The 23,410-nt window shown below is 38.0% G+C and overlaps 1 protein-coding gene across 5 annotated transcripts in view; it reads right to left on the reverse strand.

Annotated features, from left to right (window-relative positions):
- The window catches only part of RASGRP3 (RAS guanyl releasing protein 3), a 73,802-nt gene that overhangs the window by 25,271 nt on the left and 25,121 nt on the right, over positions 1 to 23,410 (reverse strand). For 4 of the 5 annotated variants that reach the window (XM_072409247.1, XM_072409249.1, XM_072409246.1 and 1 more), the window contains exons 2-7: positions 18,471 to 18,541; positions 16,058 to 16,102; positions 15,653 to 15,818; positions 11,691 to 11,798; positions 9,390 to 9,447; positions 3,681 to 3,812 (exon numbers count right to left, since the gene is read on the reverse strand). In XM_072409247.1, the coding sequence (XP_072265348.1) occupies positions 3,681 to 3,812; positions 9,390 to 9,447; positions 11,691 to 11,798; positions 15,653 to 15,722 (368 nt within the window). In that variant the 5' untranslated portion in view covers positions 15,723 to 15,818; positions 16,058 to 16,102; positions 18,471 to 18,541. Of the gene's footprint in view, positions 1 to 3,680; positions 3,813 to 9,389; positions 10,045 to 11,690; positions 11,799 to 15,652; positions 15,819 to 16,057; positions 16,103 to 18,470; positions 18,542 to 23,410 lie in introns of those variants that run through there. The other variant, XM_072409250.1, reaches the window with a different exon arrangement.

Here is a 23,410-nt window from a genome sequence, read left to right on the forward strand (position 1 = left end):
ACAGGTAGGCAAGTTTGAAAAGATGGGTTTTGAGTGCTCTTGTAAATGAGCTGAAAGTGGCAGCAAGCCGGCATAGGATGAGGAGGACCATTCCAGAGAGTTGAGGCAGCTCGAGAAAAGTCCTGGAGCTGTGCATGAGATGAGGTTATAAGCGAGGAACTCATTAGTAGGTCATTTGAGGAACAAAGAGAGCAGAGGAGTATTTTTCTATTAGGTCAGAAAGGTAAGTGGGACAAGAACTGTGGGGGGACTTGAAGGCAAAGCACAGGAGCTTGAATTTAATTCTAAGGTGAAATGGAAGCCAGTGAAGTACCTGAAAAGTTGGCCTGGAGCTAGTTAAATGAAGGGCCGCATGACAGGGTAAGAAGGGAAGGCAGGGAAAGCAGGGGTTAAGATTCAAACTAAAAAAAAAAAGAGCGGGAAAATGAAAAGTGCAGAAAATTAAAATAATAATAAAAAAAAAAAATGCGGGAAAGAAAAAACCTTTTGTTATTGGGGGGTTACTGCTGCAGGGAGGAGTAGTGGGCAAGCTATTAAAAGGTGCACAAGGGTGAGGGGGCAGCAATTATTCTTGGAACAAGCAACTCCCACCCTCCCTCCCTGTTGGAGGTCAGTTTTGTGGCGTATTTGTCATAGCAGCCGGGGCTGTTTTTTCCTAGGACCATAAAGGTGTTAAGGTTAGGGAAGCAAGGAAACAAGGGGGTAGGACCTATCAGGGTATGGTCTCTTTTTCGTTATTGGTGGTCCTGCATGACACTTGGTGGTTGTGGGGGCTAGGTGTTAAATGGGCTTATCCGCTAATTGTCCCAGAGGTGGTGTGCTAGCGGCTGGGGGCCTGGTTAGTGAGTGGAGGTGTTTGGTAAAAAGGGTTAGCATGGGAGGAATTGGCTGGTGGAATAAAAGGCTGTCATTAAAAAAAATGTTTGATGTTGTACATATGTTGATGTATATTAAAAGTATGTTAATATATACAATGGGTAATAAAATGAGCTGCTATGGCCAATTCAATCAAACAAAGGTTTTGGTCTCTTGTTTGTAAATGAAAAAGTTGGGTTAGATTGGGTAGGGTGCAGTTCATGGCTTCCTCTGCTGTGCCCTAGTCATGGATTTATGCAATTTAAACTGAAATAAAATTTAAACTGAAGTTCAATTTGATTTAAGAATGTTCATACACCTGTACATTGCCATTATGACATTTTAATAGAGCTAAAAATACTTCACTTCACTAATAATCTGTGCCAGTACCTGAGAAAAGGAGAAAAGGCATAATAGATTTGGATGCATGCCATTCATTAAGAGACCTATTATATTTCTAAAATTAGAAAGGTAGCGGGATGGTATTGAAAAAGGTTGTGGCAATGGGTGGGGCAGTGGGAAATCCGAAATGGAAACCTTGGGCAAATATTTAGCAAAATATAGCAAATTTGTGTAGTAGGAAGAGTAGGAAGTGTTGATATTTTTACCCTTAAAAATGTAAAAAGTAAAAAAACAACTATACCCAAAATTGTAAGTAAGCAACACAATAAAACCTTTACAGCAAGAACCTTATTTTAGTGTTAAATTTTTACTTAGTGGTGAGAATGAGCTTCATTGTTTACATAGCTATCAGCCTGACAGGACATCCACAGGGAGATTACTGATTCCAAACAGAAAGCACGCTGCCTCTCTGCATCCTCTAAGAATATTTTTCTAACTCTGGTGTGTGTGGATACCTAATGTGTTTTGTGCAATAGGCGTCTATTTATGTACTGCCATGTTAATAATGTGACTGCATATTCATTTGTGGGAGGTTGTCATTTAGGCATGCTCCACACTTTACTGTTGTTGTAAATGAATGGCCCCCCCAGCACACAGTATACCTAACAGCACTAATGCTATAGTGAATTGCAATACATATTAACAAGTCTCTCCTATTAGACATACTGCATTTCACTAGATTCACTTATAATCTCAATTTCTGCTGCTCCATTTGAGCAATGAAAAGGTTTCAGAAAGTAAACGCTTCATTAGACACAGAAGGAAAATTAGCTGTGTTGCTTCTGAAAGCCCATAGATTATTTTTTTTAGCTTCCTACACTAGTTACACACAGAATCAGAGGTAGTAAGGTGTCGGAATATAGCTTACTAGTGCATATTTACATCTATTTGCATCCCCAGATCTGTATGTAATTATCTTTGAAACATTTTTGTAAATAGGGACTTGATGGTGCTCTCCTAGGCTCCCATCCTTTAGAACAGGGATGTCCAAACTTTTTGCGAAGAGGGCCAGATTTGGTGAGGTGAAAATCTGTGGGGGCTGATCAGTGTGGAAATGGTCTGCGTGGGTCCCGCACAGCACATGCCCACCAGGGTGACGTGAGGGATTCCCTGTGCGCGGTGTCCGGTGTCAGTGTGGGCTCCGTGCAAAGCATGTTCTTGAAATCAGAGTGGGTGTGGTCCGTGTGGGTCCCACACAGCACACACCTACTATAATGACATAAGGGAATCCCTGTGCACACATGAAGACTCCCGTCCTGCGGATTATGCCTGCGGAGTATAATAATTGCAAGAGGGTTGATTAACTCTAATGAAATATAAAATAGGTTTTTGTACGCGTGTATTTTATACTGTGGTCAACAGTGCTGGTGGGCCGCATATTATTGATTTTATGACAGAGGCTGCGGGCCGGTGGAAATCTGAACCTGGGCCGCAATGAGCCCCTAGGACTGACTTTGGACATGCCTGCTTTAAAATGTCTCCAAATGTGAGATTTACTGATCTCATGAAAGTTCAGCAGGCCATCTTTACAACACAGCCTATTTAGGGCAGGGACGGGGTCAGGTTGGGGTGGAAGTGTGCTGTAGGAACAGGTTACCCACTGGTTAGGAATAGAAGCCTGGAGCCTTAGACCAGGATATTTTTTCCATCTTGGTAGCCAGAGCAGTTGTCTCCTACATTATTAGAGGGCTTATGTCTGGGTGGAAACTAGTGGAGTGTACCCTGTATATACCACCCCGAACTGTTTAGTTATATTCTTATCTGCAAATTCAACAAAGAGACCATTCAAACCTGTCCAGGCAGGGATAATATCATTTATAGGGTTGATTTAATAAAGGAGCTTAGGTTGTTCATTTAGCAAAGTGAATACCCACTCAAAAGATGACCAGAATGCCTAATAACAAGAAAAAAAAATGTTAGGAAATGTAAAAAAAAAAAAAAAAAAACAACAAAAAATCTTGCACATGATTGGATAGTTGAAGTCAACAGAGTCTCGCCTAATTCATTACGCTGACATGGCAATACTATACTACATGCCAGGCAGTACCACATAATTACATAATATAAATAAAAGCAATAGTAGTAGGGTAATGTAGTTCACACATCTTAGCATCCTAGTTTTGAGCCCCTGGGGTAGGGGGAGTGTTGAACCACTGCAGATACCTAAGAACCATCCAGCTCGAAATTTTTGTTCTGCAGTTGAAAATGTTTTCCTCCCCCCCCCCCCGAAAAAAAAAAAAAAAAGATTTACTGTGAGTTACAGCTAGTTACTACACATGACTGAGGTGAAATATGAATTTCTTGCATTGTCTTCATAAACATTTATTTGTACAAAGACAACATATCACACAAAACAACCCCACTCATACTTCTTTTAAAGAGTTTACTAGTACAAGAAAAAAAATCATATTCAACAAACTCACATGCTTGAGATATCTATAAGATGAATGTGTTCTTCATGTCCCAGCTGGCTTGCAAGTTCTCTAAATTCTTCTGTCAACCTTATCAATCCCAGTTCCAAATTAAACTCAGCAGGAAATTCTAAAATCCAATATCTAGAACAGAAATAAGAGCAATTAAGTCTTTCTGCCCTCGCAAAACACACATCTTAGATGACTGTGTTCTGATTGAATAGTTAAATGTTATTCTTATATTATCTAAGGCTAAATACATATATAAATACAATTTATTGTGCAAAACAAAATGGAAAATAAGAAATAGTGGAGTTTTAAATATAAATATAACTTGAATATAATGAAGCCTTTTTTCAAAAATTGACTCCCTTCTAAACCCCACACCTGCTTCTCCTACAATTACCTTTTCTGCTCAAGACATAGCCACCAGCTTTAGAGATAAACATACCAAAATCAGACTTGATGTTTCTGCTCACCGTGCCATTTATACCATATCCACCCCTTCCACCTATATGTCATCACTGGCCTCCCCCAGCCCTGGTACTCTGGATGAAGTCTCCTCTCTTGCCCCATCATCTCCATCTACTACCTGTCTGCTTGACCTAATTCCCTCTACTCCACCCACTCCTCCACTCTGGCCCCTGAACTAACCAAACTAATTCAACTATTCAACCTCTACCTTTCTACTGGTATGAACCCCTCCACTTTTAAACATGCCATTATTCTCCCTATCCTGAATAAAACCCTCACTAGACCCCCCCCCCCCCCCCGCCTTCTAGCCAACCGTCCTATCTTCCTTCTCCCATACGCTTCCAAACATATGGGAGAAGGGCCTTGTCTACAAAAGACTCACCTGAACACCAACTCTCTCCTTGACCAGCTCCAGTCTGACTTTCAACCTGCCCATTCCACTGAAACAGCCCTTACTAAAGTGGCCAATGACCTCATCAGAGCTAAGTCACAAGGCAAATTTTCCCTCCTCCTTCTAGATCTTTCCACTGCTTCTCACACTGTAGATCACCCCCGTCTAATACAAATCATGTGCTCCATTGGTATCAGTGAAACTGCTCTCTCATGGTTTGATTCCTATGGTAAGTCCTCCTCTCCTACTCTTCTCCCAGTTGGTGTTTTCCAAGGGTCACTCCTTGGACCGGTTCTCCTTTCTCTGTACACTTGCTCACTCAGCAGTCTCATATCCTTCTTTTGTTTACAGTACCATCTGTGTGTCTCCTCTCATTTGTACCTGTGCAACATCTCCAAAATCCGCCCCTACCTGTCCCCTGAGACCACCAAACTCTCTCTACACGCTGTTATCTCTCATCTGGACTACTGTAACCTCCTCCTCTCTGGTATTCCACTAACCGGACTCTCTCCTCTAGTCTATTATGAATGCTGCAGCCAGACCCATCCATCCTTCCCACCGCTCCTCTTCTGCTGCGTCTCTCTGTAGTTCTTTTTCTTTTTTGGCTCCCATTTCACCTTAGAATCAAATTCAAGCTCCTGTGCTTTGCCTTCAAATCCCTCCACAGTTCTTGTCCCACTTACCTTTCTGACCGGATGGAAAAATACTCCTCCAGCCACTCTCTTCGCTCCTTCCATGACCTACTTATGGCTTATTCTCTCAAAAACCTTGTCACACACACGCCTCCAAGACTTTTCTAGTGCTGCCCCGACTCTCTGGAATGGTCCTCCACCTTCTATTCAGCTTGCTTCTACTTTCTGATCATTTACAAAAGCACTAAAAACCCATCTTTTCAAACTTGCCTACCCATCTCCTTGTGTCTCTTAAACCCTTATGACTTCTGCTGTAAGTTTCTCTGGGCAGGGTCCTCGTTTCCTCCTGTGTCACTGTCTGTCATTTGCAACCCTTATTTAATGTACAGCGCTGCATAATATGTTGGCGCTATATAAATACTGTTTATTATTATTAATAATAAAAATAATAATAATTTTTAATATAATTTAAAGAGAAATTGTTTAAGTAAAAAAATATTAAAACAAACCAACTCTCTTTGTCTGTCCTTGACAGACTATATTTCAAAATGACACTCTTGTATAATTGCAGCCCTTTTCTAACAATTTGTGGTACTGGGTTACAACCCTGCTATTGACTTGCTTTCTTTCTCTAGTTGGGCTCAGTAAATGTTCCTCTTTTACTCACTTTATTTTAATTTTATCAAAAATTTTAGAGTAGCTATTGCTTGTTTAAACTACAGGAGTATGAGCAAAATCTTTAAGATGGTCATGACAATATCAATATTTAACCATTATGCTGCAACAGCAATCCAGTTTGCTCTTTAAATGACATGGATGGGAATGATAGCAATGTCATACTTTGTAAGGTAATGGCATATACATTGCCACATGCCCATGTGCATGTTATATCAATGTAGGACTAATTTTCACCATAAACATTATTTTTATGAAAACCTCATGCCTCAAAGGGTGTTGATGCATTTGTCTAATTGAGATAAATATGGTTAAACCCTATAGGAGCACCAACCTTACCAGCCAATTTTGTAATTATACTTTGGTTCTCTTGTATGGTATTAATTATCTAAAAATTAAACTATTAGTTTAAATTATTATATCACAAATGTGTTATGTCTCCGATGTACCCCTTACAAATCAATATGCCACCATCCCAGGTGAGCACCTAACAAGGAATTCTCTTCTCTATGCTTGGTGAATACTAGTGGCAGGGTTGATTTTGCTGTCCCGTAAAATGTGAGTAGTATGTATTTGACTAACACAACAACAAAATCATTTTTTTATAAGTTGTTCTTTACTGAAGATGTTGAACTATTTGAATAAATTAATGCAGTTCATAAAAACCGCACAGTAAAATCAAGATTACTTTTGAAACTGCATAGTTTTTCAATCTAAATTTAAGGACTCAGCTTTCCACTTTTCTGAACATAGTGGTAAAGCTGTCAGTGGACTACATTTGGCAGCAGTTTGTAATCTTTAAGGCCTGCAGACTCATGTGTCACAATAGAGACAGAAACAGACTGTAATTCTTAGCATTTTGCATTACTTAGAAGAAAACACTAGCTAAACAGGCTTTACCCATGCATTCAAGAAGAATCCTATGGTAAATTCAGTACACCCGTTTGTCAGTTGTGGAAACAAACTAAGCAAGCTCAAACAAAAGCTTAATAAGTACTTGGTCAAGCTGTTCAGACATTGAAGTTCAGGTATGCAAATTGCAGTATGTGACTTTTGTATGTGAGGTGGTCATCTACAGATAAGATACGAATGATTTGCAAAACTTACTTAAAAAGAAATGCAAGGCATTGTCCACGTACAACTGATTGTTAGCATATAGTTAGTGGGGAGGCAAAATTCATATTATAAACTGCAAGCAATTTCAGCACCAGGAATAAAGTCATCAGAATTCTACAGGTATATTCTCACACATTTATTGTGAAAACCAGTTTCAATTTCAAATTTTTAGGAATAGCCAATATTTTATGGGCAATGCAACAAAGTGACAATAATAGCGTAACGCAAACTACATATATAAACCAATGTAGCGTTTAGCAACCCGAATCATGCAATTCAAATGGTGCAATATGGTTAGCATGACCTGATTACCATTGATAAGCAATAGTGACATTCAATCAATCTATCCTGATACTGTAAAAATATTAATATGAAGTTCTGGTAAGTTTTCTATTTCTTGGCTACAAGCATTGATTTCTGTGGAACGCAAACAATAATTTCAAAACTCTAGTCAAAGAACATCCAGGTTCTTTATGCAAAAGAAGTGATGGCCTAAAATGGTATGGTCAGTAGTCCAATGTGTGTTTCTGGCAATCATTTCATTAAAGCACAATTTGGTTTATGTGTAAAATAGCCAGTATATTCTCCTTGATTGTTGCTACAATAGTATGTAGCTTTGTTTTGCTTCCAATTGCTGTTTATACAGTCATGTGAAAAATTTAGGACACCTCAATAAATACTCCGTTCCTTAATAAGAAAGGTTCACATATCAATGAAAAAAAAATGAATAAGTTGCAGGTAAACAACAAAAATTAGCCTATCAAAAGATATCAAAATGTGTATTTTGAAGAAAAAGTTAGGACACCCTATGGCTGAAATAACTGCAGTGAGACGCTTCTTGTAGCCCTCTATCAGTCTGACATTGGTATGAGGAAAGTTTTCCCCACTCAACAATGCAGAATTCTTTTAGCTGTAAAGAGTTTGAGGGGTTTTGTGCATGTATGGCGTGTTCCAAGTCCCCTCACAGCATCTCAATGGAATTAAGACCTGGGCTTTGACTCGGCCACTCCAGGACTTCCCATTCCTTAGTTTTTAGCCAGTCCTGGGTGGATTTACTGGTATGTTTTGAATCATTGTCATGTTGCAGGGTCCATTTCTGCTTCAGCTTTAATTTTCTTACAGATGGGTTCACATGATCTTCAAGCACCCTCTGAAGAATTCATGGTGGATTCTATGATGGTGAGCTTGTCAAGTCCTGCTGAAGCAAAGCATCCCCAAACCATGACACTTCCACCCCAATGCTTCACAGTTTGAGGTCATTTCCCTGGAATGCTGTATTTGGTTTACGCCCAACATGTCCTCTGTTCTAGTGTCCAAATAAATCAGTTTTTGGCTCATCTGTCCAAAGAACATTATTCCAGAAGTCTTAATCTTTTCTGCATTCTCTCTGGGAAACTTTCACGCAAGCTAAAGTTGTGCCATCTCTTTCTGATTGTAGAGGCATGAACAGTAGCAAGAGCCTGCTGTAGCTCTTGTGATGACATTTTAGGGTTTTTGGAGACATTTTTAGCATCTTGTGGTCTGCTTTAGGGGGATGAACTTGCCTGGACAGCCAGACCTTGGCATATTGGCACCTGTTTTGAAAGTCCTCCACTTGTAGACTATTTTCAGGACAGTAGATATGCTTTTGAGATCTTTTTAAATCGACTTACCAGACATTAAAGCTGCTACAATCCTCTTTCTGAAGGCCTCAGGCAGTTCTTTTGATCTCTCTGTGGTGTTCACTCTCACCTCAACAGTCAGGAGCACACCAAACTAAATGTCTGAGGTTTAAAAAGGGCAAATCTCCTTCAAAATGCTGAGTAAGGATATTCTAATCATGGTCACCCGATGTGATACACCTGTATGTGATTTGAGCCATTTTAAGTGGGAATAAATGTGGGTGTATCCTAATTTATTCCTCACCAAAAATTGCATTTTAAAAGAATTACATTTTTTTTTAATTTTTTTCTTCGGTTTTAATTGTTTACTTATATTACTTGATTGTCCTAATATTGTTAAAATTGAGAATAAATATCCATACATCCAAGAATGTTACAAAAACACACAGGCTTTTATATGGTGTCCTAATTTGTTCACATGCCTGTATGTATATGTGTACATTTAGTTAGACCATCATGAAGAAAGGTGACCGTTCACACTTACCACCTTATGTTGTGGAAGAATGATTATGCATATTATGCATTATTTAAAGTTTTACCAGAATTGAAAGTACAGACATACAGGATTTTCCTAATACACCTATAGTACCAGCCTCCTAAATTGGAAATTACAGCTTATGACACTTAATGTAGATAAGTACACTTAATGTAGATAGTAATACTAAAAGTAATACTAAATAATCTGAAAAAAAATACCTAATTTAATATTTTTAGTCTATTAAATTAAAAACTAAAAATCAATTTGAAGTTTTACATTTTTAAAAAATCTTACCGCATAAAGTGACATGTCTTCAGTTGAATTATATCAGAGTTTTCACCACTAGCATTTCGATATGTAATAGGATTAAAGAAAACAGAAGCAGTCACACAATATGTCAGAGTTCAACAAAAATCATAAAATATTTAGTTTTAGTTTGTAGAGATTAGAGTCTTCACGTCTCTGTGATTGAGATATAGGCCACTTGGCTGTAGCAGTCACTTACCACATATTACCACACGTATAATGCCATAATCGGTACCAGAAAAAAAAAATGTAATTATCTTTTTCATACAATGAAAGTTATCAGTATAAGTCAAATTTAATGAAACCTATTTAATTAATCCTAATTAATTCACTTTGGTAGTCAAAATAATTCACTTTTACATTGGGGCCACCTTTAGGATCTAGTTTAGGATATTGTGGTTTATAAGGATACTCTGGTCCTGTTGTTTCCTGATTGTCAATGGGTCACCTTTGTTGCTCTTGTAGATTGGGAAGAGAAGAACCTAGGTTTGCCAGATAACAGGTTCTCCCTTAGACAATATCTGAAGCATGAAAAGGCCCCGTTTACAAAATGCTTTATTTTTGGATTTGTAATTTAAAAAGCCCCTTGTTTCGAATAAAAAGGTGCTACGTATTCCCATTCCATCATAAAAACTTGTAGTATCTGAAAATAAAATAACAAAATATGGTTTCCAATTTTAGATGACTATATTCAGCTTGACTCTAGCCAAAAGCATTGCTGGAGATAACAACGTTGGAATGTCTTCTAGGGATGCAAAATGGTACATTTTGCAGAAGGTGAACTAATATTTCTTTTCCCATGCCCATATGTTTTTTTTTTCAAGACTTAGCTGCAAGAAATATCTAAAAATTCCACTAATAGGCAATAATGTATTTCCCTCTCTAATACCACTTTCACTATAAGTCACTGCCTTAAACCCTTTGTACATGAGGTTGGCGGGTCAAGTGTTGGAAATCTGACACTTTCTAAAGTTTTAAAAAGCCTATGCCATTGATAAGCAGAACAAATTGTCAAAAAAATCAATTAAGACACAAGAGGTTTCATAGTATAAAACACAGAAGTATTTAGCTACCTACAACATCCCAACATTGTTACTCTTTCAAATTTAAACTTCTTTTTCCCAACAGTTTTAGGAAAGTAGGTTTTCTAAAGTGAAATCAAGGACCTAAATTGGGCCATGGGCATATTTGGAATAAGTCAGAAGCATGGTGGCTCAGTGGTTAGCACTCTTGTCTTTGCAGCACTGCCTCCCAGGTTCAAATCCCAACCTAGTCATTATCTGCATGGAGTTTGCAAGTTCTCCCTGTGTCTGCGTGGGTTTCCTCCCAAAGCATGTGGTTAGGTTAATTGGCTTCCCCCCAATAAAAAAAAAATATTAAGTTGGCAAATTGACCTTAGACTACATTAATGACATGTGACTATGGTAGGGACATTAGATTGTGAGCCCCTTTGGGGGACAGTTAGTGTCATGACTATGGACTTTGTGCAGTGCTGGTGCCATATAAATAGTGTGTAATAATAATGTCACCACGTTGCTTTTTTCCCAAGCACACAATCAGCATATCATTGGTGAGCGGAGAAATGTATAAAATGGTTTTGGGGGCAATTACTTATTACAGTCAAGAGGTTACAAGACCCATCACTAGATAGCAATTTCTATTTCCAAACAAATAGGCTTTAAAAATTGGAAAGACCCTTGAATGTTCTATACATAATAATAGTTTAGGCAATGTTCTGCAGTCATTTTAGCTGGATGCTTTTCTAGAAGCACAGAATATAACTGGGTATTAAAGTAAAGATAACAGAGATTGTCAAACATCTGATTGCCTCATGGAATCAGGAAGGAATTGTTTTCCCTTTTGGAGCAAATTGTACCAGGATTTTTTGCCTTCCTCCGGATCACCTATGTCTTTGGAGTTACTATCTGGGATATGTTTATTTCCCTAGTGGTTGAACCTAATGGCCTTTTATCTAACCTAACTGACTATGTGATTATGTAATGGGCTTTCCTTGCCTCATACAGAGCTGCCATAATTATTAGTATGTTTATTTTTATTATATGGCCAGTGTATTTGTATTTGTGTTTGTTGATATTTAGGTTAAGTTTCTCTTTTTGGGACCCATTATAGTAAAAAAAAAAGATTTAGGAGTTTAAGAACTTCCATGTTACAGAGTACTGAGCAGTCAGGTTCCCCATTAGTCAAAGGAAGATATCTAATCTAAAGTCCTAAAATGCTGGTCCTAAAGGTGTCTTCTGCTGCATTTTGTGCGTTGTGTCTCAACAAAAGGATATATTGAAAGAAGTTTTCCAGCAAGTTCAGTAGAAGACAAATACCAGCGATGCATTAACAAGACAGTTCTTGGTAACACGTTGTTATGCAGATTACCCTTCTTATCTGTGAAAATAAAAAAAATGCCAGTTACATGAATGAGAAGCATAAATATATAACTGTGTAATATAACTGTATTTACTAAATGGTATATACACTCCCAAAGAAATTTAAAGTCCACCCTATCCCAATAACTGATGCTGTTATTCACACTTGGAGCAAAAAAAAAACACTGAGATAAAAATACAAGACCTCACCTTTTAAAATAAAGCTGTGAAAAGACAGGCATAACACCTTTCTGTGAAGTGACAAAAGTAGGTCCTAATTAGAATCAGATGATGCTTCCACATGGCACAGACATGGTGCACTTTGTTCCTATTGACAGTTCTATTTTACTGCACAATACTGTTTTTTACATACAGACTTGACCTAGTGCTGGTGTTACAAATATTTAGTTTTAACAACTATGGCTCTTTCAAATGCTAGAAGAATTAAAAATGAACATATTTGCTACATATTTTACAGAAACACACGAAGGAAGAAGAAGAAATAAATGGTGACCATGGTTTAGCCCTACAACCTTAGGATTCTAGTATGTTCCTTACAGAGGTTACACAGGTTCGCTTGAATGCCCATGCACCCATCCAAAGGGAAGGATAATAGAAATCAGTAAAGCAGCTGTTGAGTATCTGTAAAGAATAAGGGAATATCTGAACTTGTTTAGGTTTAGTGGGTACTTCATGAGCACAGAAAATTAGTGATAGTAGCAAAATATAAGGCCACATGATTACAGAGCAGGAACCTAATCATAGTGCAGACAGGTAACAAAAACAGGGTCAGTGACAAAGAGAAGCCCTATCTATTAGATGATGCTTCATGGACAAAGATTACTAGTAAGTTATCTGCAGTCTGCATGTACTCCTAACATAGTACTTTGACTATGATTGTCAATAACATGATAGGAGGCCTCCAAAGGGAATGGGATAATGTGATGTGATGTTTACTACAAAAGAGAGCAGAAGTTATTGAGAATTCTTAATATACATGAATAATATCTCTTATACTTTTTACTTGCTACATTATCAATAATTGTTTCTTTAATTCTAAATGATGTGTAACTAGTGTCAAGAACTTTGACAAAGTTGTTGAGCACACTTTCACCTGGGCAGTTAGCAAAATAACTCAGGATTCCTATGGTGCACTTACTATGTCTTGCTTCATTTTAGCTTCCTTGCATGGCTGGGCTGGGCATACCTGACAGTCCTAACTTTTATCTACCATACAAAGTCTAATACCTGTAATTTGAATGTGATATCTTTGTTTACAATCATCGGGCACAAGAACATTAAGTTCTGTCTATGCTTCACAGTGCTCCATGCATAGGAGGTAGCAAGAAGTGCAGCAACAAGACCAGAATTCATTTCAACACTAAATGCTTTTCTTGCATAAACATCCAAAATCCCTAAACTTGCACAGACTCGCATCTTGGATGTATTGTTTTTAACCCCAGCAGCTGTCATTTAAAGGACAATTCCCTCTCTGCTACATAAAAGTTTATATAAGGAGGTAAGGGTTGGTTAGAGATGCTAGGTCAACACAAAGACTAATTAGATACCCTAAGTAACATAGAAACATGGGAGATTCGATAAAGGAAGGGGGGCCAAGATATTTTTTATTTTAAAGGTATTTTTACCAATACAATACAAAAAATTATGCCCCCCCCCCTCCAGTCCTGTTGACTTTGGAACATACTGCAAACAGGCCAACAACTATTAATCAAAGTATTATTACATATTGCTGTCATTAGGAGCTGTACCATCAAAGCAAATAAGGCTGGAGAATAAGGACAACCCTGTCCAGTTTCCCTGCCTATGGGAAATAGTGTATTATCTTGGGAAGGCTAATGGCCACAGTTTTAGTAAGAATGTTAAGTTAGTAAATTAATATAACAAGCAACATGCATACTACTGAAATAGTCTTGAAATAAGATTCTCAGTATACATTGTCTACAGTTTCATTGGAAAGCCATCAGGTCCCTGGCTTTTATTATTCAAAGACAAGATGATATCAGCAGTTAGTTAGAGTTGGATAAAGACTTTATAGGCACATCCTTCAGACAAGCCTAAAGGACATCCAACTCATATGATGGTATAGGATAATAAAAGGAACGATAAAAGTATCCTTGGGATCCATGAGAAGAATATTGGCTGCAAAATATATACTAAGAATCATGGACTGGGGCCTAGACTCTGCAACAAGCATAACTAAGCATTTTCATTCTTGTATACAATAAACCAAAATATTAAACTGCAAGTTCTACTCCCTACTAGCCAGTAACATAACCAGAAGGAAATCCACTTCTGCATCCGCATTGCAAGCCAGAGCACTGAGCTCTACTCAATTAAAAAAGTGAAAATGTAATCTTTCACCCTCTACTAGCTAAAGTATAATACCTCTATCAATAACCTTGAAGGCATCCTAAGTGACGTGCAGAGATACAGAAGCCATATTAAACTGCAAGTAAGTCTCCAAGGTCAGGGAAACTATAGAAGACCAAAAATGATACATCCATCACAAATTCTCGAGTGTCTCTATACCCAAAAGCCAGGTCATTATGTGAAGAGGAGCCAGCCATAAAGAAAAGAAAAGGGAGTAGTACTGCCTAGTATTAGTTTCCACCTCCAAAGGTCATTTAGCTCTGCAGTCTTAACCCACTGATAAAGATCGAGCATTTAGGCCCTGTGGGGAATAGAAGTATCCAGGACATGGTCTCGAATACCATTAACATTACTTAGGGGTATAACCAGCAGTGAGATATGAGGAAATAATTTTTTCAGTATCATATAAAGGAGAGAGGTCTAAAAAGGCAAAGAAATATAAACATTCTATAGGGCCAAAATCTGTGAACCAAAAAAAAAAATGAAAGATCAGATATCTACTCCCAGATCTAGCATAATGTTTTGTGCATACATGGTAGTTCCTTATGCAGAAGAATATTAACTCCTTGGACATAACAGGAGTAGTCCACAGTCTACAAAGGGAGTACTCTGTTACCGATCAAATGAGTTTCCTGCAGAAATGTAATATGTGGCTCCTACTGAAGATACTGAAATACCAAAGATTGTTTAAATTTGAACTGTAGGGCCAGAACATTCCATGAGATAAAGTTAACGATATTCATGGAAGTGTAAAGAACATAATAAATGAGGGAATATGAGAGGAAACAGAGAGTTCCATGTAGCCAAGTGCCAAAGCACTGATGCATGTATAGCAAAACAACTGTTGACAGTAATTACAAACAACAAAATAAAATGCAAAATATATCCTCAATTAACCCAGCTAACCCTTTGCCTAACTAGACTCCCTGGGAAAAAGAAGAAACCAAGCGGCTTTATAGCCCAATTCCAAAAGAAACAAGCAGACAACTACCCCAAATAGTCTTTAGTGGTAAAGCAATACAGGAAAGACTGAGATACATCCAACTCTGCTTTAAGAACAAAGCATTAACTGAAGTTGCACTTTTAGTTCAAAAGCAGATTGTACTTAATTGTATTACTTATGGAATATTAATTTCATTTATTTAAGGAATATAGGCTGTTTACATAGCAAAGGTAAATAATACCTTGCAAGGAAACGTTTACCTACTTGAACTGAAATGAGATTAATACCCACTTTGCAAAGAATACCAAATCACAAGGGAATGTAAAAAGTAGGACTTTTGTTTGGCCGAAACCGGATGAATGTCAGTAAAGAGGTCAGTAAAGCTTGACCTCTTTTACTATACTAACTGAAATTTTTCTTGCAAGGTGATAGTTCACATTCAAAAGTGAACATCCTATATTCCTTTAGTAAATCAAACCAGAAGTGTACTTGCACCAGTATTATTAGAGTTGTTATAGACAGAACTATATCAAACATACCAAACATATCAATACATGTATACAAAAGTTCATCCAGTGTAGCTGCCTTTCGGTATGTAGTGGATCCCATGTTGACAAGTCATCAATGTTTTATTGTTCTCAAGTACACCATATTTGAGTAGGGCTGTACCTAATTTTCAACTTTTTTTAATCTCGCTTGCAAAACCTGTCAATACAAGAAAAATAATTAAATCATGTATAATATGTCAAACATCACGTAAATCATACATTTCTAACTTAAACCAGATAGTCAGGCTTCAAACATAATAGTAAGGAAGGTGGCAAATTGCCCAGCTCCCAACATAGGACCATACCAGAAAATTTAAAAATCAGGTAGTTGTTGCAGGCCAAATTAAAAAAAAAATACTCTCCTCATTTACCTAATGAATAATATTAACTGCTTACCTTAAAATCTGTTCAATGAAAAGGACAGCTTTGAGCAAGGGACACCTATAAAGAAGAAGAAAGCTGTTAACAGAGGACAATTGAAGATACTCACCACAAAGTAACTCTCTAATGTTGTAAACAATGAAATCTACGCTGTGCAAGGTGATTGAATGGGACGGTGAGCCTGGAGGGGAATCCTGTCTGTTTCGATGTTTATAAATTTCATTACGATACCTCCTGCAAGAGCCGCGTCCTTCTTCTAGCTTCGTTCCTGAGCTTTCAGCAGACCCGCTGTCCCTATCTTTATCCCAGTGGCCCCTTTGGTGGACGTTGTTCCTGAATCTCCTCTTCTTGGCCAGCCAAGAGTTCCACGGATGGGTTCTTCACTTCTGCGGCCAGACTCTTCTCTTGGGTTGTTCGACAATAACTACTTCTGGACAGTAACTCATTGATTTCTGGTGATGCAAGATAGGTCACAGGCTTCCCAGGCATCATTTCCAATGTGCCCGGATCACGAAGCAGGTGCCAATGGTTCCAGGAAGAGGCAACTGTGCTTCAGGTCCCAACCGACTGTCTGGCATCATCCTCCTCCAGTATTGGCTGTTTGTGGCTCCAGATCAAATTGCAGGAAGGCCAAAGATTGATGGTCACGTCTGCAGTGGTGGAGTCGGAGGCGGCCTAGCCCTCGCCCCCTCCCCCCCGCCTTATCTCAACTTCATCATTAACTTATGCCTTCCGCTCTCACGGCATCTTTCCAGGATTTGACTACAGCAGAAGATTCTTCGGCCCAGGTGACTCAGGAGGGGAAAGTTTTTGATAGCCTCAGTTTAGGTTCTCAGGTAACACATGCTGCAGCTATGTGGGATAGGGCTGTTTCCCCTGATAGGGCTAAATTAATTCACCTTACTAAGGAGGGAAGGGATTTTGGGGGTGAATTGGAGCTGTTATCATCGCTGACCACTACACTTACACAGCTGATGAAATGACTGCCTTCTATGTTTGGGTGGCCTTTGTTGGATATTGAAGGGAATTGTAACACCGGGGCCGGTAAGAATTGCCAAAGATGCCTCGTAGAAATCAGAACATTCCTGAAAGCTATTTCAAGGAAGCCATGGTTTGTGAGCTTTTCTCCTCTGGTATTTCATCTCTCTGCTGCCACTAGGGACAGGATTTTGAATAAAAGAATTCATTGATTTGCTGTCACTTCTGTCTCCCTGTAAAAGATATTCAGTCTCTAAGGGTATAAAAAAAAAATCAGATAAAGCTTCTGATGATGCCAGCAAGTAATCCCCAAAAGTTTTAGTAACTAGTTGTAAGCTTTAGCTGATAAATTCACTGAGCAGTTAGTTAGTGATGTGGTGCTGGAAGCATATAAAAACTTTCCTAGCCTGAGTTGGTTTTATTAGGATGAAGCATTTTGATGGCTCACCCTATACTGGCATGGGGTGTTAGGGACATAGACTTGTGGCTTAACCTCCTGCTTTCTCTGCATTCTTCACCTGCTCCTCTGCAAGCTAATCCAGTATCCACAGCACTGGGAAAAGGTTGCCACTTTCCATTTTATGAGGGGTTGTAAAAAACTTATGTCTGCTTGTAAATGCAAGCACAAATGCTCAATGTGCTCTGGGCTTCATCAAAATGTTTCAAGAAAATGGTCAGTCAGAACCCCATCAAAGAGCTTTTTCCCAGGGGCACAACGTCAGTGAGACGTCATGCCATACTCCCATGGCTGCTGTGCTATTCAAATCAATTGATGTCAGATTAGGCTTGATTCCAAAAAAAAGCTGGTGTATTGCATGATACAACACCTGCCCTTTCCTAAGCGTAGTCCTTCTTACGATCAGTTCCCGCATGATCCTGGGATTCCTTTTCGTCCCGGTGCAGAGGAAGCGCCAGTCGCACCAATCTTCTGTTGTCTCTTCCGTCTTCTTTTTGTCTTCTTTCTACATCGCCCGATCTAGCACTGCCCAGGTGCGAGATTGAGTGACGTAGCTACTGTGAAGGGGGAAAAAAGGGAGAGGATCTCACTTCCCCTTGGTGGAAAAAAGAAGGAGCAGCCATAGCCTCCCGGGATGCATGACGTAGGTATCCCAGGAGGCTCTGCGGTCCCATTAGGTCTTGGTCTCCGTGGTGTTATGTTAAGGTGAAGTTTATATTTAGAGTTGAATAATTAAATGGTTACAACCAATATTAAAGGCCATGGCCATTAAAACCCATTAAGGTGTAAGGCCCTATATTCAGAGATAGAGTTAAGGTTATAAGGAATGTTAAAATTTTGATGGCTTTGGTCCCTTGGTAAGGGAGCATGGCCAGTCGCCTGGCTCACAACATGGGACCATGCCAGCAAATTTAGGCAGCAGGTAGTTGTTGCAAACAAGCTTTTAAATAAATTACCCCCTACCTTAATTTATGATTAATAAAAAGTACTGACCTTAAAATCTGTCCATTGAGCAGGGAAAAGAAACTCGAGCTGCCAACGAACAAGCCTTGAGCAAAAGACACCTATAAAAGAAGATATAATAGGCTATAAATTATATAAGGTTTGTAATGTTTAAATTAAGTATTAAAAAACTTTTAATAAAGAGATTATGTCATCATGTCCATTTATGACAGTCTGTTTAAATTCAACCAAAGCAGATTATTCTCAGGTGCACACCCCTATAAAATTGTCTCACCAGGCCCAAGCTCTGCATCACTGTGGGAGGTCAAATACTCTCCCAAAATGCACAAGGTATTTTGTAGTGGCAGCAATGGTAGAAAGAGCACTAGGGGCATTGCAAGGGTGAGTATAAGGTGGTCAGGGGTAGGGAGCTGCATTGCTAAACTAGAAAGCAGCACTGCTGAACTGGGAAATAAGCGTGTCATTTGACTGGTTATGCAGTATGCCAAAAGTGTGTACTTTACATTAAATATTTTAACTCTGTATCCAGTCCTTTGCTTGGAGTTCCACTTTGACATTGCAAGTACAAAACCTTTGTAAAAAATGTAGTAGTTCTTCATTTTTAAGTAAAAAAGAAAAATTACATAAAACTTCCTTCAACCCATCCTTTAAGCTACTTACAGTATTCCTGAATAAGCCAACAAAAGATAGATGTTTTAATGTAGGCTTCAATAAGAAAAGCTTTTTAGTCAGATTTTATTGAAAGAATTGCTATACCCATGTTATTTCTATGCGTATTTGTAGGAAATAAGTACAATATTTAGGTTTTAAAATGGAGTTGTAATATAATCAAGTCAACTTTATGTAATCATACCCTTGTTTTGGCTATTATGTTTTACCAGATTAGCAAAATATTTGCATGTTTAATTTAAAATGAATCTATGGAACACTATCCTTATTGCACTAGAAGGATCCAAAAATAGTTTTGTTTAGTTGGAGAAAAGTTTAGTTTCCTGCTTGCCACGCACATTACAAGGAGCCTGATTTATTAAGCCTCTCCAAGGCTGGTGAGAATACACTTTCATCAGTGAACCTGGGTGATCCAAAAAATCTGGAATGGATCTGGTCCAGGATTGAAAACATTTGCTAAAAAATATCAAATGTCTTTAGAAAATCGATTTCAGATGTGCTGGGTCACTCACGTTTACAGATCCTCTCCAGGTGTGGAGATCTTTAATAAATCTGGCCCCATATGTCTATAATAGATTTACCAACAACCATAACAACCATGCAGTGCAAGTGTCTACCTGTTTAAAATATTTTAATAATTTAGGTAGGCTCTTACATTGCATAGGTGTAAGTGTATTTTGCGTCTATCCTTTTTCAGTTCAACTCTAGAGTTTGGAGAGTAGGTAATATTAGGTGTAGTGCACCACAATATTCATTATGAATTTAATCAGCAGAGTCTATTATTTATTAATAACCTGTATTTATATAGTGCTGACATATTATGCAGTACTGTACAGAGTTTTATATTTGTTGTTAACTGTCCCTCAGTGGGGCTCACAATCTAATATCTGTAACATAGGGCAAGGGCAATTTAGAAGGAATACTAACTAACCTATGAGTATGTTTTTGGGTAGTGGTAGAAAATCAAAGTTCATGGAAGAAACCCATGCAACACAGAGAGAACATACAAACGCAGTACCCTAAAGTAGGTAGGCCCTAATGCTGCAAGGCCAGAGTGGTAGCCACTTAACAACAGTGCTACATTATTCACAGTTTTTCTGTAAACTACACTGACCTGCACATGCATCCTCCAGCTGCCAGAAATGAATCGACTCCTGTACGCAGAAGTTACATCATTCCTGCCTGACCAAGGATCCAGAAGAGGACCACTTGAAGATGGCAATCCCCACGATGGAGTGAGAAGAGGTGAGTTTAATAAAAAATTACAATCAAGCAGGTAAGCTTATTTCATTTCAAAAGGGACATCACCCTTAAATTGGAAAACAAAAGTGAGGAGATCCAGTCTGCACTTATTCAACTTAAGACTCGGCTTTGTTATTAGATGGCTGGACCTTGCTGATCTATGTTCCAGCTATTGAATTTTTGGGAGCAATATATAATCTGCCATTGCTAATGTCTTATTTAGTAAATATTAGTAGCCTTGCTTTTAAAAGGACCCTTTTGCTTCAATACTTAGTTACTTAGGCTAAAGTTCAGGCCCAAGAAAAAAATATATGCCAGTTTTGGCCAAGCTTTAGCTGTCACACAGATAGCCTTACATTTGACTCTAGCATACTTTGCTATACATAGAAGTTGGTAATCTCAATGACTGCATGCTGTCCAAGACCTGTGGTTACAAAACAAGCCGAAATCATCATCCTTCAATGTGCTTGACAGTTGATGTAATGCATTCTGCTGACATGCTGGGCACCAAATATGGCATTGTGAATGATACATAAACATCTCTCCATTCTGGTCCCATCTGTCCAAACAACATTGTTCCAAACATCTTGTGGTTTGTTTAAATGCAACTTTTCATTAATAAGCAATGCTGCCATTTGCAGCAACCTTTTTAAATCTGCAAACCCTCTTCCAAACAAACCATGCCCTGCTGTTTGTGGTGTTTTTGGGTTTATTTGCAATTTCCATTAGCACAGTCCGACCATGGAATAAATTTGCTAGGATGTCCACTCCTGGGAAGATTTGCAACTGTCATAATGTTTCCTATTTGTGAATATATTGATAGGCTGGAACAATCGCTTCTTTAACATCATTGCATATGTCTTTACTCTTTGTTTTGTGAATGTTCCTGAATGTTCTACTTTTGTAGAGGTAGTCACTTTTTCTGATGAGCCATTAATCAAATGCATATGATTACCAGCACCTTGTTGCTACTTATCCTCTTAATCCCTATGGAAGTGTTAAGAATGTACTTAATTTTTCATACACAGCTTTTGCATTTTGACCAAATCTTTGTTAAATAATGGCAGTGTAGCATAATATAATATTTAACTAATTTTAAGACCTGATAGTGAATAGAATTTTTTTTGCCCTCATACACAGAAACCAAAAATGAATATGATTGTATATATACTAACTAGTTTTGTTTAAAACCACAGTTCTAATTAATAGAATACTCTGAATTTCATTAATATTTGTTTGAAGTACAGAGAAGTAAATAAACAATTTATCAATATTTTTTGGAAGTTCCCCTTTAATGCAGTATTGTGTTTCCTAACATTTTTTCATTTCCCCCCCAAACTGCTAGTATGGTTTATTATTTAGGACACCAATTGGCATTTTTAAATTCCAGGTCACTTAAAGGGAGTTCTACTACTAACAATACAGGCACTTTATTTCAAATATTTAGCTGATGTCATTAGACAGGATTTGGCTGGTTGCCTAGGCCTTTCCGTGTTCAATGACTTCTGTTAATATGTATACTGCAGTGCTGTTTTTGTTTTAGTCTTAACTAAAAGTGCTTCTAAGTTAGTGATTTCCTGTTTTTACAGCATTATGTAGATTCGGTTTATTTTTAACAGGCATTATCCCAGCTTGAGGTTTCTAAAATATCTATGTATTTCAAGGTATGCTCCATTGAAAGTACAGGTTTGCCCATAACAATATGAGGACATTTAGAAACGTGGAAAGGAAACATGAGCCTAATTTCAGTACCTTTCCATGCTGATGTATCTCTTTTTTTATGGCACTGCAAATATACCTTACTAAAGTACCGTAATACAAAAAAAAAGCCATGTTTTGCATTGACCAGTCTTTATCAAATGAATGGGCTGCCCATTGTAATGCAGAGCAAAACACATGGTAATTACATAGTTACATTGTTACAAAGTAGGTTAGGTTGAAAAAAGACATAAGTCAATCAAGTTCAACCACTAGGAAAATAAACATATCCCAGATATAAAACCCTATAAAACATAATTGGTCCAGAGGAAGGCAAAAAAAACCCTGGTACAATTTGCTTAAATAGGGGAAAAAATTCCTTCCTGATACCAAATGTGATTGCATTTACTAAAAGCACAACACACCTATAGTGGGAAAAAGCCTTGAAAACATTTTGGTAAACACGTTTGATAAGTGCACATAACATATGTATATCAGGCTTTCTGGACCTCTTTCCCATTGAGGAACCCTTGAAATAAATTTCTGTAATGTAAAAATATAAGCAAAAGGCACACTGTCACTGAGAAATAAATATACACTTACTTACATACATACATGCAAATATATCTCTGACATATACCACAGTGCTGAACAAAGATCAGCGGTGCACTCACATGAGTCTGAGTCATATGTATAGCAAGTTTGGTTGAAATGTCTCTATTCGTTTTCCAGTGATGGTAGAACATACACACATACATACATCCAATTTTATATATATGGATTTAAATAGCTCTGACGTATACTATAGTGCTGTACAATGAAACACTGAGCTAGACCCTGCAGTCTCTGTACAGAGGAGCTGACACTCTAATGTCCCCCCACAGTCACACACTATTATTATACATTTATATACCAGCGGTGTCATATGTCTAGCAACTTTTGGTTGAAATGTCATACGTTTCCTAGTGATCACCAAATATAGCTCTGACATATAGCACAGCGCTGTACAAAGATCAGCGGTGCACTCACATGAGTCTGAGTCATATGTATGGCAAGTTTGGTTGAAATGTCTCCATGTGTTTTCCAGTGATGGTGGAACATACACACATACATACATATTTCTTATTTTATATATGGATTATTGTAATGAACTGGTTTTGCTAAATTGAATCAGCTCACCAGCCACTGGCAGTAAGCAAGTTTTAAAATGGGAGTTAATGCATTATTATGCACAGAATTATTAATATATTTGAGACCAGATTCCTAAAGGTCACCTATGTGATGGCTTGTGTGGGGAAGTCGATTACACTGAGTTTCTTTTAGCTTTTTGGGAAATTGACAAAAGGTTACAGATTACAGAG

Source organism: Pyxicephalus adspersus, chromosome 4 (assembly GCF_032062135.1).
Source record: "Pyxicephalus adspersus chromosome 4, UCB_Pads_2.0, whole genome shotgun sequence".
Classification (NCBI taxonomy): Eukaryota; Metazoa; Chordata; class Amphibia; order Anura; family Pyxicephalidae; genus Pyxicephalus; species Pyxicephalus adspersus.